The following is a 13,012-nucleotide window of genomic DNA, read 5'->3' as shown; positions in this document are numbered from 1 at the left end:
ACTTTTAGTTACATTTCCACCTATAAATGTGTAAGGTATAAGATACCATTAAGAGATCCTTGCAATCATAATTCTGTAAAGTAACTAATTATTTGTACTTTGCTTTAAGGGGAACAAAAACAATTCACTATTTCATAAGCAATTTGGCAACAGCTGTGATACTTTCTGTTTAGAGAATGTTTATCCCTTTGTTTCTTGGAATAAATATTTACTTTCTGATAAGCTAAGTTGAGCACAACGAAAGAACAGAAATAAGGCCCTTTTAGCATTAAGCCTCAAGATGACATCTCAAGTCTCAATAAATATTTAAAAACAGAGAGAGGGAGCGAATGGACATGACCGTAGTTATGTCATCATCATAGTTTCTTTTTCTTTACTACATTCTCAAATTGTTGTTCCACAAAATGCCTCCATTTCTGTACATGGGCGTTATTCTCCATCTTCTCTAGGCCTTAAAATAGTCATTATAAGTTGGAGGCAAAAAAAGAATAGAAATAGAAAATAGTAAAAAGTCTTTGAGATGACAAATTCCTGCCAACTATGAACTTTCTGGCCTGGAGGCTGCTGTATAATTATATCAGCAATGCAACAATTTTATTTATAGGTACGACTATAATCCTTCTGCAACCTCAGGTAGTTTTCCTTTTGAAATGCTCTGTTTTTATGTCTAATGTCACAACTGTATGATTACCTATGAGTTTCGTACCCATGTTCTCCATTGTGGTGTCTCTCCATATTTAAGGGGGGAAATAGTTGTCACCAGGGAAAATGGCTAAACACGTCTGCCTTGAATAGGTGGGTGCTCACTGGCCCTGTCCTTTCCAATAGACCGCGAGTCCCCTAGAAGTTACGCGTCCACTGTGACTGACTTGGGGAGGAGTGCACCGAGAGAAAGAAGAGGAACTCCAGAAAAAGAGGTAGTTTGTTCAATAGCATTTAAGTTTTTGTCAGTAAGATACCAGAAAATGTTGCCAGTCAAAGTTACATCCAAAACCAGTAAAGAACACAGACTAAAACCATAAAAATGACAATGGAGAAACGTAGAACATTTTCCCTGGAGCCTGAGCAAAGGACTGGAGAGTTTGTGTTCTGCCCTCAGCTGCAGTCCAGCTGTGGCAGTGAGACCTCTGTGCATCTGGACCTCACACCCATGAATGAACAGTCATGGTCTAAAAGCTTCTGCAAACTCCTGGTCCAGTGATGTATGGAGAGCCCTAGGTCAACCATGTTGCAAATCAATACAAAGGCTATATAGATATTTGTTGCTGGCCTGCTTTTGTCGGTGAGGGTCCCTCAAAAACCACTGCCCTGTAAGAGATCAACCAAAAGACTTGTATGCATGCATATAAGCATAACCAATGGACACAGACAATAGTGGGGGGGGGGGGGGAGAGAGTTAAGGGCCTGTGCAGGAGCGGGAGCAGGCTGGGAGAGGTCAATGAGAGAAAAGGGAGACATATGTAATACTTTCAACAATAAAGAATTTTTAAAAAACCACTGTCCCTGGGAACCACCTACTCACTAGCTCTTGACCAATGCCCTGAGCCAGGCCTGGAGCTCTGGCTCACACTACCTTGGAGCCATGAGGGTCTGGTGGGGTCTGAAGGCTGGTCTTGGACTGGCAGCCCCTCCAGGAGTATCTCTATAGGTGTCTGATAGAGTCCTGTGCCCGTGGGACTCCCAGCCAAAAGAAGTCAAGAATGGTCCAGGCTGCCTAAAGCTCACCAGAATCACAGAGGAAAAGAGTGAGGAACTCATTGGAAAATAGGAAAGGAAGAGCTGGAGTAGCCAGCTTACCGGTGCCCCAGTCAGATCTGTGGGCCCCAAGGTTTAATGGGGAGCATACGTCACATGTCATGACTAAAAGATGAGCAGCCAATTTACCAGGTGCTGAAGAATTCCTGAATCCTCCGGGGAATGCAAGATCATCCAGCCTATACTATTGGCCACTAACTAGTTTCCCAGTGATAACTGGGCTAATGTTTCTCTGCTACTATGTTCATAAGTGTTTAAAAAAGGGATGATGACTTCCTTCCCAACTTTCACCAGTCCTTTTATTATGATTCAGACGGAGCTGTTCCAATACATAAGACATAGATAACTGACTCCACAATTTTCCCAGGAAATGCCTTGGTTACAGCCAAAATTATACCTGGGACAGAATCCTCTGCAGGTGTTTTATTCCCCTACTAGAGGCCCAGTGCACAAATTCATGCACTGGTGGGGTCCAGCTGGCCCACCCCAATGGGGGCCCATCAGGGGTGGGGCTGGCTGGGGGGAGGGACCATGGGAGGGCTCCAGGGCATGTCCCGCCTGTCTCGCTCAGTCCCGATCAGCCAGACCCCAGCAGCAAGCTAACCTACCAGTCAGAGCGTCTGCCCCCTGGTGGTCAGTGCATGTCAGAATGAGTGGTTGAGCAGCCTTAGCATATCATTAGCATATTACACTTTGATTGGTTGAACGGACAATTGTACAACCAGACACTTAGCATATTAGGCTTTTATTATATAGGATTATGACATTCATCTCCCTTAGTTGCTAAGATGAAATATGACATTCAGTAGTTATGGTGAATAAGCCATCTATTACATTCCTGCTATAGCTTAAGTGTCTAAATGAAGAACTGATTGATTTATTCATAAATTGCATATAGAATTTACATTATATATTTTTAATCATTCCTTGAGGTTTCACTTCTCTTTAATTCCTGTGAAACTGCTTTCTTGTAGGAAACCCAACATTTTAATCTAGTGCTAATCATTTTCCTTCCTTTCCAGAAATTGCCTGCAAAAGCTGTTTATGATTTTAAGGCTCAGACATCTAAGTAAGTAAGATAAGTATTCATCATATGATTTAAGTTGGCTTTATACACTTTAATAATACTTTAAGAGATAAATATTGCAATGGGACATGTTCAAATAATTCAGCAATCCACTCTAATTAAATGGTTCCTTCCGAATTAACTGGGATGTGGGTAATTTTATTTTCATTTTGAGTTTAGTTGAGAATCATTGAGTTTTAAACTACACTAAACATATTACAGCACAATGAATTCAAATGGTTAGGTGAAACAAAATAAAGAAATTAAGCATCTTTGTTTCTCGAATTTTCGTGTCAAGATGAAGTAAAAATAAAGAGTTGGGGAGTAATTAACACTTCCTGGGAGAATTTGATAACATTTATTTATCCAGCTAAATCAAGGACAGTTTGCAGGGTTGAAGACTAGAACTGTGCACAGATTCCCACCATAAAATCTCCATGTATCAACACTCAAAGCTTAGCGATTCTGGTTTGGCTTAGTGGACAGAGCATTGGCCTGCAGACTAAAGGGTCCTGGGTTCAATTCCAGTCAAGGGCACATGCCCGGGTTTCAGGACCAATCCCCAGTAGGGGGCATGCAGGAGGCAGCCAATCAATGATTCTCTCTCATCATTGATGTTTGTTTCTATTTCTCTCTCTCTCTCTCTCTCTCCCTTCCTCTCTGAAATCAATAAAAATATATTTATAAAAAAAAAAAAAAAGCTCAGGGAGTCTGAGCAACATTTTCTCCTGTGGCCTTTGGTATTGGTGTTTTCATACTCCTGTGTTGCAATACTTCCTTTCCCTTTTTTCTTCAGGCTCTTGTTCATCAGATGAGCATGTGGTTGAGGAAAGCCAGTACAGGAACTAGGTACATGAGTTGGCTCAAACGGGAGGGAGTCTGCCACCTCGCAGTGGCCCATGTGCCCAGACCTTATTTAAGAAACTTCAGTCTCTCTTAGAATTCAAGATATTAAATTCATTGTAAATTGGCATAAAATTACACTGTGTAGTTTAGACTGAATATATAGTAATATATATTCAATACAATATGCAATAATCCAAATATTTATTCATGAAAATGCATATTATGTAAATTCATTGTTCCAGAGTCTGTCTGTAGTAGAAGACAGAGAGAACATAAAATCATTCAGAATTGGCTGAGGCTGCTGAGATAGGGAATGAACCAAATAAGAAAAATGCTATTTAGAAATTAAGATGTCGAACATGGCTTAAATCTGGTGTTAAAAAAATATATATATTCCTAAAAGAAAAGCTCACATTTTTAAAATTATTATTAGAGAAGTAACATCTGTTTTGTGTCTACTATACTCTGGTCCTCACTACTACTGTTCTTTGAATCTAGTGTGACCATTGGAGGAGGCATGTCGGTTTTATAAAATAACGATCCAGAACACGTGAATTTCATTTCCTCTTTGTGACAGTCCAAGGTTAGCAAAGGCTCGGGAAGCCTGCTCTTCCACCGGCCGCCCGTGGGGGCATCAACAACAGACCTGAGGGTTTGCCGCACCACCCCTCCCCTAAAGCTCTTCCTAAACCAACTAAACCTAATGGTGTACGCCTCAGAGAAGCAGGTTCAATAGTCACCATGGAAGCCAGCCCTTATTTTTAGGAAGAGAAAAATGTTCCCCTCCCACCATAAATAAATATATCTAGTGCAGCTTCGTCACATTCCTCTTGCTCTGCTCTCGTATACATAGAGCTGTGGCTCCTCATCCCTGTGCAATGACCTATTTGCAACAAAAGTCAAGGTTCTGGCCGACTCGGGCAACTTTCAGAGGCTCCCACGCCCAGCCAGCTCTGAAAGTTCCAGAAGGGCTAGCCTCACTTCTAAGTCATTTCCATCAAGGCCTAGACCGGAGCGCTTTTCGTGCCTAACATCTGACAGGCGAGAGATGGGTACCTGTTTTAAATAAATATCAATTTCAAAAGCTATTTTTATTTACCTAATACACGAAATGTATTTAATTTTTAAAAATCCAGCTATGGAACTCCTCCAATGTAATGTCTCAATTGCTAAACAGGAAAACGAGGTAAAATCACATTTCCAAAGGTATAATGTTGTAAGCAAATCCTAAGAATTTGTAAGGAAAATCCTTATCCCACTGGGCTGGACACATTTTTTTTTTAATAACTGCCACGTGTCCAAAACGGAAGCCATCCCCACACACCATGATATTTTGAATTTAATTTTCTTTTTAAAAAAAATCAATTTGCGCCGAAACCGGTTTGGCTCAGTGGATAGAGCGTCGGCCTGCGGACTCAAGGGTCCCAGGTTCGATTCCGGTCAAGGGCATGTACCTTGGTTGCGGGCACATCCCCAGTAGGGGGTGTGCAAGAGGCAGCTGATGGATGTTTCTCTCTCATCGATGTTTCTAACTCTCTATCCCTCTCTCTTCCTCTCTGTAAAAAAATCAATAAAATATTTTTTTTTTTAAAAATCAATTTGCAATGAATATTCTAAAACTAAATATATGACTCACAATTCGGGTGTTCTGGAATATATCTTCAGCTGAAAATTCTCACACACACACACACAAAAAAAAAGATCTTAAAGTTGGTCTATAGACGCTTAGGGCGCACAATGGGTCAGGTACCAGAAGTCTATTTCCCAGGCGGATGCGGGTCTAGAGATCTTAGGAATAATTGCTCTTCGTGGAGAAAAAGCCCATCTGAGCCTGTCTCTCCCAGGGAGCTGTCGTTCAAGAAAGGAGACACGGTCTACATCCTCAGGAAAATCGACCAGAACTGGTACGAGGGCGAGCACCACGGGCGCGTGGGCATCTTCCCCATCTCCTACGTGGAGGTGAGTCCTCGCCCCGCCTGCGCACACGAGGGGGGAGGGGGGGTCCTCCCAGGTCCTCGGGGTCCGGAATAAACCGCTGTTTTCCTCCTAGAAGCTCTCGCCTCCTGAGAAAGCACAGCCCGCGAGGCCGCCGCCCCCGGCCCAGCCTGGAGAAATCGGGGAGGCCATCGCCAAGTACAATTTCAACGCGGACACGAACGTGGAGCTGTCGCTGAGAAAGGTACCCACCCGGCGGCTGTCTGTGCTGTGCATCTCCCGGGCTGTCTTCCTCCGTAGGCGTCTGCGTTTTTCCTAAAGAAAGGCCAGAGGACTCCCCGGGGCTGCCCCCTGCCCCTCCAGGGGTGCCCCGGCCTGAGCACCATGGAGCTGAACGTGTGGCAAGGCAGCAACAGGAAAAGCACTTCCATAGCCTGCAAAAGGGTGCTCTTCCGCTGCCTTATCATTCCGTTTCTTTTTTCATTTTGATTAATAGTATGCTGACCTTGGAATCCAGGAGAAAGGTCCTGCAGTCAGGACGCTGTTTCTTCCCGGGGAGCATTTTTCCTTCTCGGGGGCCTCAGGACTGACCCCCGTTTCCCTGGAAGCCTATCCGATCCTAGTGCCTCTTCCTAGCAGGACGGAAAGCACGCTCACTTGCTACTTTCCGCACCTGGGAATGGGCCCATCAACTGTGTTCGGTGTCTGCTAAGCAGTCACCTCCGTTTGCTTGAGGCGCCTGCATGTCTGCGCACCATACAGACTAGACCTTGGTCACATGGGGGCGGGCCAAGCGCGCCTCCTGCCTGCGGTGAATGCAGGGAAGGACCCCTGTTCTCCTCCTGGCTCCAGAGCCTCACCTCCTCCTCCCCTGTGAGACCTGGGCCTGCATCATCAACCGATTCTCTCCTACCCTCCCAGCTGCCACACGGCATCTTTATCGGCTTGTTTCATTCTTTCCATGGAAGCTTCCGCCAATGCAATTATAGCTCAAGCAGTAGCCTGGCATCAGCCTCATGTCGGTGTGTGCCGAGGATGAAACATTTGCTGCTCCTGAGGATGAAACATTTGCGAAATAATGTTTTTTCCTCAAAGTGGCACACTACCCAAGTTATGCTCAGTTTTTTGGCGAAGTTTGACACACCAAGCTCAAAAGATTGCCCATCACTGGTAGATAAACCACCCAGCATCTGGCCAAAAGCAGACGTTCACCTTGAGTGCCTCTGACACAGGCCTTTCTTTCCCCAGACTTTCCCCTGACAAAGGCCTCCCTGCGGTGCCGAAGCTCTGACCTGCATCAGCCGCCTCTATGGTCCTAGCAGGTGCAGCTGCCCCGACTTCCACATGATCTGCTGGATGCAGCTGCGCCGCGTTTTACCGTCTAACCACATCTTGCCCATTTATTTCTGGGCCACATGTGGTTTTGAGTTAAAATTTAAACTGTTTTGTGGCATTGGCTTGATCCCTGCAGGTGGCAGGATTAGTGATTGTAGAAAGTTCTATTATTCCAAAAGCCGGGGGTTCTATAAAAAGACTTCACGGCCACTGTGGCATGGCGACCCATCATTCAGAACGGATGCTGGTGCGAGGCCGTCTGGATGCAGCCCTGGCCACAGACGTGGATTGTCACAAGGGCTGTCTCTGCCCACCCCATTCGCTTCCCTCTTGGTTACTAGTTAGCATGTGCAGGGTGAAAAGAAAAATGGTGTGCCGTTCAACTTCATCCCTTCCGGGGCCTGGTTCCCGCAGCCCACCGCAGGCCGCCGTCACAAAGAGCTGAGTGACACTTTCAGAAGCTCTTCCTTCCTGCGGAAGCTCATTCTGTGGCCTCTGTCAGCGACAGGACGCTGCTGTCTGGGAGACATTGCCTATTAAACCGTTCTGCTTTTTGACATCACACAAGTCATTTCACACGGAACCAGTATGAACATGTATGAGCCCATTCACATTAACCAAGCACCCTTAGGGAAAGATGTCATGCGTGGGTGACTAAATGGCATATATGTTGATCAGCTGTTATTTGGGGATGAACTGAGACTTTAGTTGACTTCTCCTGAATAAATGAAACTGGAGCTATAACACTCTCCCAAATGAAAAACTATTGTTTGTTAGAAACGCTGGCAATTATATTTCTTATGTTGTCACCTCCCTGCTTATAATGCATTTTCCTCATGTTCATTACAGGGAGATAGAGTTATTCTTCTCAAAAGAGTTGATCAGAACTGGTACGAAGGTAAAATTCCAGGAACCAGCAGACAAGGCATCTTCCCTGTTTCCTATGTAGAAGTCGTGAAGAGGAACACAGCCAAAGGCGCCGAGGATTACCCCGACCCTCCAATACCCCACAGCTACTCGAGTGATAGAATCCACAGCTTAAGTTCCAACAAGGTAAGAAGACACTCAGCATATTAAGAGAACACTTGGGAGCTTGGCGTAAGATAATAGGTGATATTAGGTCATTAAGAACATCATCTTTATTGCAAAGCAAGGGATTTACACGTTAGGCTTCCAAGTTTGAGTGACAAGTCAATATAATTTTTCTTACGGGTGCTGGCATAAGGGTTTAATGCTTGATTTTGAGAATTTCATTTTCGAGTTAAAATACCGAAAGAGAAAAATTAGTATCATAAGAGCCTATATTGTAGATAAATATACCTGCTTTCTGAAACTCAGGTGTTTTGAAATGTGATTTTTTTCTAAAGCTTAGTTTTATATATGTATATATTAAATGAATTATATACATATGTATGTATGCATATATATGCACCTATAGATAAATCAATATATCCCAAAATGGTTTATTTCAAAGTACATGGTAGTTAGGTTGAAAAATTCTGTAGAAGTCTCGAGATTTTTTAATATAGAAAGAGAAATAGAGTAAAATTTTTAAATTAATATCTATAAGTCAGTTTGTTTATTAGACTGAATGAAAATGTCATTGGTCATCAGGTGCCCTCATGTGTATTTCATAGTTTTAGGATAATTATGTACCAGTTCTACTATCTCACTTGAGCTAGTGGCTGAAGATAATTATCTTTCTCAATATCTGGTCTAAAAGAAACTTTGCTCCCTGAATTGTTAACTAGAAAAGGCTATTCTACTTTCTTTACTCATAATGTGAATTTTTTTCTTAATTTTCTGTGAAGTTATAGTGTGTTCTTCTTACGGATAGTATTTAGGGATTTCTTTCACCTTTTCATTAACCTCCAAGTATAAAACTTTGAATTACGAAGGAATTAATTCCAAAATATTGTAAGTACTTCCAAACATTTAAAAAGTATATGATGTTGCATAATTTTATTGATTGTTTTAATAAATAATTAAGATCAAGGCTAGGACATGGGAAATAAACCATCTAGAGCCAGCAACATACCATCAACATTGGATGTTGTACAGTCATTTCATGTTCCAATGCGAGACCACCTCAAGTAGACCCCCAGGGCCCTAACCCTTTCCTTGAAAATGAGTCTTAGGAGGATTTCACAAAAGCAAATAATCTATGATCTCCTATCTCCTATTTTAAGAGAAGCATTTTGTTTAAAAGGGCAAAGGTTGGCATTTATATTCATTCTACTTCTCTTTGAAGAACGGGTTTCAGTTGCGGGATAATTATTCTCAATCCATTATCATTGGGTAATGGAACCATTCGGTACTGTCCAATTTTGGTTGATTGGGTTATAAAGTTTTCCAGAATCTTCTTCAGTATACTTACTTCACTACCAGAGCTTAGCACTTAGAGATCAACATTCTTCCTTTAGTAGTTCCTACTGATAAATAAAAAGATAAGAATCCTCATCTGCATATTTGGCTTACCCACTATTTAGTCATCTTAAATGAACTACCAAATTTATTTGTACCTTCAAGTAAAATTATATAAGAAAGAATAAGCATGTATCTATCTAAAGGCTTATTTTAACATTTAAGAAATTCTTCCATAATGTCCTAATTAATATTGGCAATGTAATATTTTAGTTCACAATGTTTTAATCTTTGTTGTGAATATGATTTAAATGTATTTTCAGTTTCCTAAGTTTTTTCTTAGAACACCAGATTTTAAATTTTATAAATAGAGAAATGTACAAATTTCACTAATAACTAATTAGTGTTTTATTCTCACTACTGGGGAAAAAAATGTGTTTAAAATCTTACATCCATAATTTGGAAAAAATTCTTAATGGTTTTATTCCCTCTAGTAATCTGTGCTCTGATATTGGCTCAATAAGGAAACTTCTCTGTAGTGTAGAATGCCATCATTTTCAGAAAAAGAACTATAATATACTTCTAAACGACAATATCCAACGCATGTTACATATCCTGATATTTGCAAATAAAGGAAGGAATTTAAGTGATTTATGAATCACTCTTTGACACACTTAATCACATTTCTTGGTATACTGTATTTAGGGGTGGTTCAAATATAAGTAGATAATATTTCTGATATTCTTGCTTTTTGTACAGTAGAATCCAATTCTAATGATTTTTGTATTATAGGTATATTTTTGTGATATGGTATCCCAGGATACTTAATTTGACTTTCAGTGTAAATACATCCATTATAAAGCTAAGCGCTTTGGACCTGTTAAACATAGATTAGTGACTATGGTGGTAATGGCACTGCAATAGTAATAATGATCAGGGTAGAATTTAAAGATCTTTCTCATCCACATAATATTCCTGACCATGAGAGAAAGCGCAAGTGAAAAGTAATCATCTTGAATTTATTATATATTTCATAGGCTTTCAAAATCTATTCTTGTGTTGCATAGCATAGAGCAGTGGTTGGCAAACTCATTAGTCAACAGAGCCAAATATCAACAGGACAACGATTGAAATTTCTTTTGAGAGCCAAATTTTTTAAAGTTAAACTTCTTCTAACGCCACTTCTTCAAAATAGACTCGCCCAGGCCATGGTATTTTGTGGAAGAGCCACACTCAAGGGGCCAAAGAGCCGCATATGGCTCGCGAGCCGCAGTTTGCTGACCACTGGCATAGAGCATACAGTAGGACTCTGGCCAATAAGGGAACTTCTCTAGACCATCAAATAAGACTTAGGTCATTTCTATCTTATTAAATATTAAATATATACAGGACTTGCTAGGAATGTCTGTCTATCCAGTAATAGACCAAGTGTAGAGTATTTCTTTGTATCGGGTGCTAAGAAGCCATAGTCCTGAATCTTCTATAAGATGCTCACATGAGTTTTATGACACTTTGTCTCATTTGTCCCACCACATGGTGACATGACATATTTGCTTTAAAAAAAAAACACACACACACAGCTAAATAAATTCTATAAATGCCCTATTCCTATTATAGGACACAGAAGTCAAAGCTTAAGTGGGGGTCCATGGTGCGCTGATACGTACTAAGGCCCTGGCGCCCAGAGTGCTGAGTGCAGAACCACCAACTCACCCTGAACAACCAACCAGAAAGCACATCTCCATACTCTTTCTTGAACAGTTTTTCTTTCCAAACCAAAACCATTCCCTGGGAAGAGCTAAAGTAAAATGTCACTCACCAGCCTCTCTCAAGGCCCTCACATGCACGGCATGAACCATCCTTTCCAGCCCAGTAGCAATAGATACATGTATTAGAATGTTACTAGGCAGCGCTTCTAGACCTCTGAATGAATTTACATAAAAATTATGTTTTCTTCAATATATCCAAAACATAGCAATAATATTAAGATACACAGAAGTCTACTTTTACTCAGAAGATTCAGCTTAAATTATATCTCCCCAAGTTTACATAAAATGTCAAGCTATTGAGAGAGCTGGGAGTCCTAGCAGAAGATTTTTCCCACCAACATCATATGCTCCCTTCCAATGTAATCACTTACTTTGAATTTTTAAAAACTTTGAAGTCAAAAATAATAACAAAATAAAAACTTTGAAGAATTAGTGTAAGTTCAGTTTCATTCTGATCATGGGTTTCTGTTCTCAAAACATATTTTTCCAAACTTACTCATTTAGAAATGTGTTCATGTATCAAGATGTAAAAATATTGCATGCCATATGTTATAATCGCCTGGCAAACATAGGTGAGAAAATTATGGAAGTCCATAGGATTGGGCACTGCTTCAGGAAGCAAGAACACATCACAAATTCGGCAGCTGAGAAAGGTTTAATTATTGGCTTTCATTCTACATTAATGTCATTTCAAAGTCATTTCTACTACTAAGTCACTATCTGGGAACCTCGTCTAAAAGAGGTAGTCTGTTTGTTAAATGAAATTAAATCTCTTAAGGTTTCACTGTCTGTCCTTATCATCGCTCTGACAGCTCTGTTTTGTCATTTGACACTGAAGACCCCTTCCGAATACTAGGAGAGTTTCATTTCCCAAATAAATTTCTAATTAACATGCTAGTGGTTTTATGTAAGAAAAATTCAGCAAAATATCTCCAAATCTATACCACAGCATAAAATATTGTCCTGTATTCACTACCTTTCCTGCATTTCTGTCTCTGTGTTTTGATACACTGTTGTTGTTTTCTTGGTTTCTTCCTTTCTTTTGCTTCACATTCCCTGCTCATTTTTAAGTTGGCTCCCAGTGAACCAGCCCCTCCTCTCATGCACAGAGCTTCTCCTGGCCCAGATAACGGAGCTCACCAGGGGCCTACCCAGGGGTGGCCGTCCCTGGCAGCTCAGTGTCCTCCGGCAAACCCTTTGATTCCTTTCTTGGACAACTTCTTGGATGAATTAGAGAAGCTTGGTGCTCTCACCTTACCAGCTGACCAAGCCGAGCCAAACATCCCAGAGGAGATCACCCTTGAAATTAAAGAGGAACCCTCAGTTCCCCTCCCATCGCCTCCAGCAGCTGTACCTGCCAGATCACCTTCCCCTCGGCCACCCTTACGTGGCGCAGGTGCGACCTCAACTCCAGTCCCTCCCTATGAGACAGCGCCAGTCCAGGATCCCAGAAAGACGACCCAGAACAAGTGTGCAGACTTGACAACAATGAGAAAAGGCTTTGCAAGCCCTGGAAAGGTATCTGAAGTCCTAGGGGATACGTTTGTGGCCTCTGCACACACCAATGTGGCTCCCTTGCCCCAAACCCTCCCTGTCATTGGAGAGGAAGAGGAGGAACTCTGTGAGGGGGTGATGTCAGGCATCCGAGGAGGGCTTGAATCTCAAGACCCAGACGCCTCGTGGTGGGGCCATCATGGCCCCAAGGTGACACCGAGCCTGTACATCGAAGAGGAGGAAGAGGAGAGGAAACACGGCTGCTCACAAGGTGCAGTAGCCACCCTCCCAGGCCCTAGAGCCCCCCAGGAACACAGCCGTGCCGCTCACACCAATAAGGAGGTATTTCAATAGTGCCTAATCCCTGAAGAACTAACCTGTCCTACGACAATTAGCTAGGACAGCTAATCATACTAATGAACATGGCCTTAGAGGTTTTCCTTACAAG

General features: G+C 41.9%; 1 protein-coding gene across 14 annotated transcripts in view; it reads left to right on the top strand.

Moving 5' to 3' along the window:
• SORBS2 (sorbin and SH3 domain containing 2) overlaps positions 1–13,012 on the top strand; it is a 197,991-nt gene that overhangs the window by 166,013 nt on the left and 18,966 nt on the right. For all 14 annotated transcript variants that reach the window (XM_079779510.1, XM_079779516.1, XM_079779514.1 and 11 more), the window contains 5 exons: positions 829–917; positions 2,778–2,824; positions 5,512–5,626; positions 5,718–5,846; positions 7,787–7,990. In XM_079779510.1, the coding sequence (XP_079635636.1) occupies positions 829–917; positions 2,778–2,824; positions 5,512–5,626; positions 5,718–5,846; positions 7,787–7,990 (584 nt within the window). The remainder of the gene's footprint in view (positions 1–828; positions 918–2,777; positions 2,825–5,511; positions 5,627–5,717; positions 5,847–7,786; positions 7,991–13,012) is intronic.

This window comes from Cnephaeus nilssonii (genome assembly GCF_951640355.1).
Source record: "Cnephaeus nilssonii genome assembly, chromosome: 8".
Lineage (NCBI taxonomy): Eukaryota > Metazoa > Chordata > Mammalia > Chiroptera > Vespertilionidae > Cnephaeus > Cnephaeus nilssonii.
The sequence above is the reverse complement of the archived record's forward strand: the minus strand, read 5'-3'. Positions and strand labels throughout refer to the sequence as shown.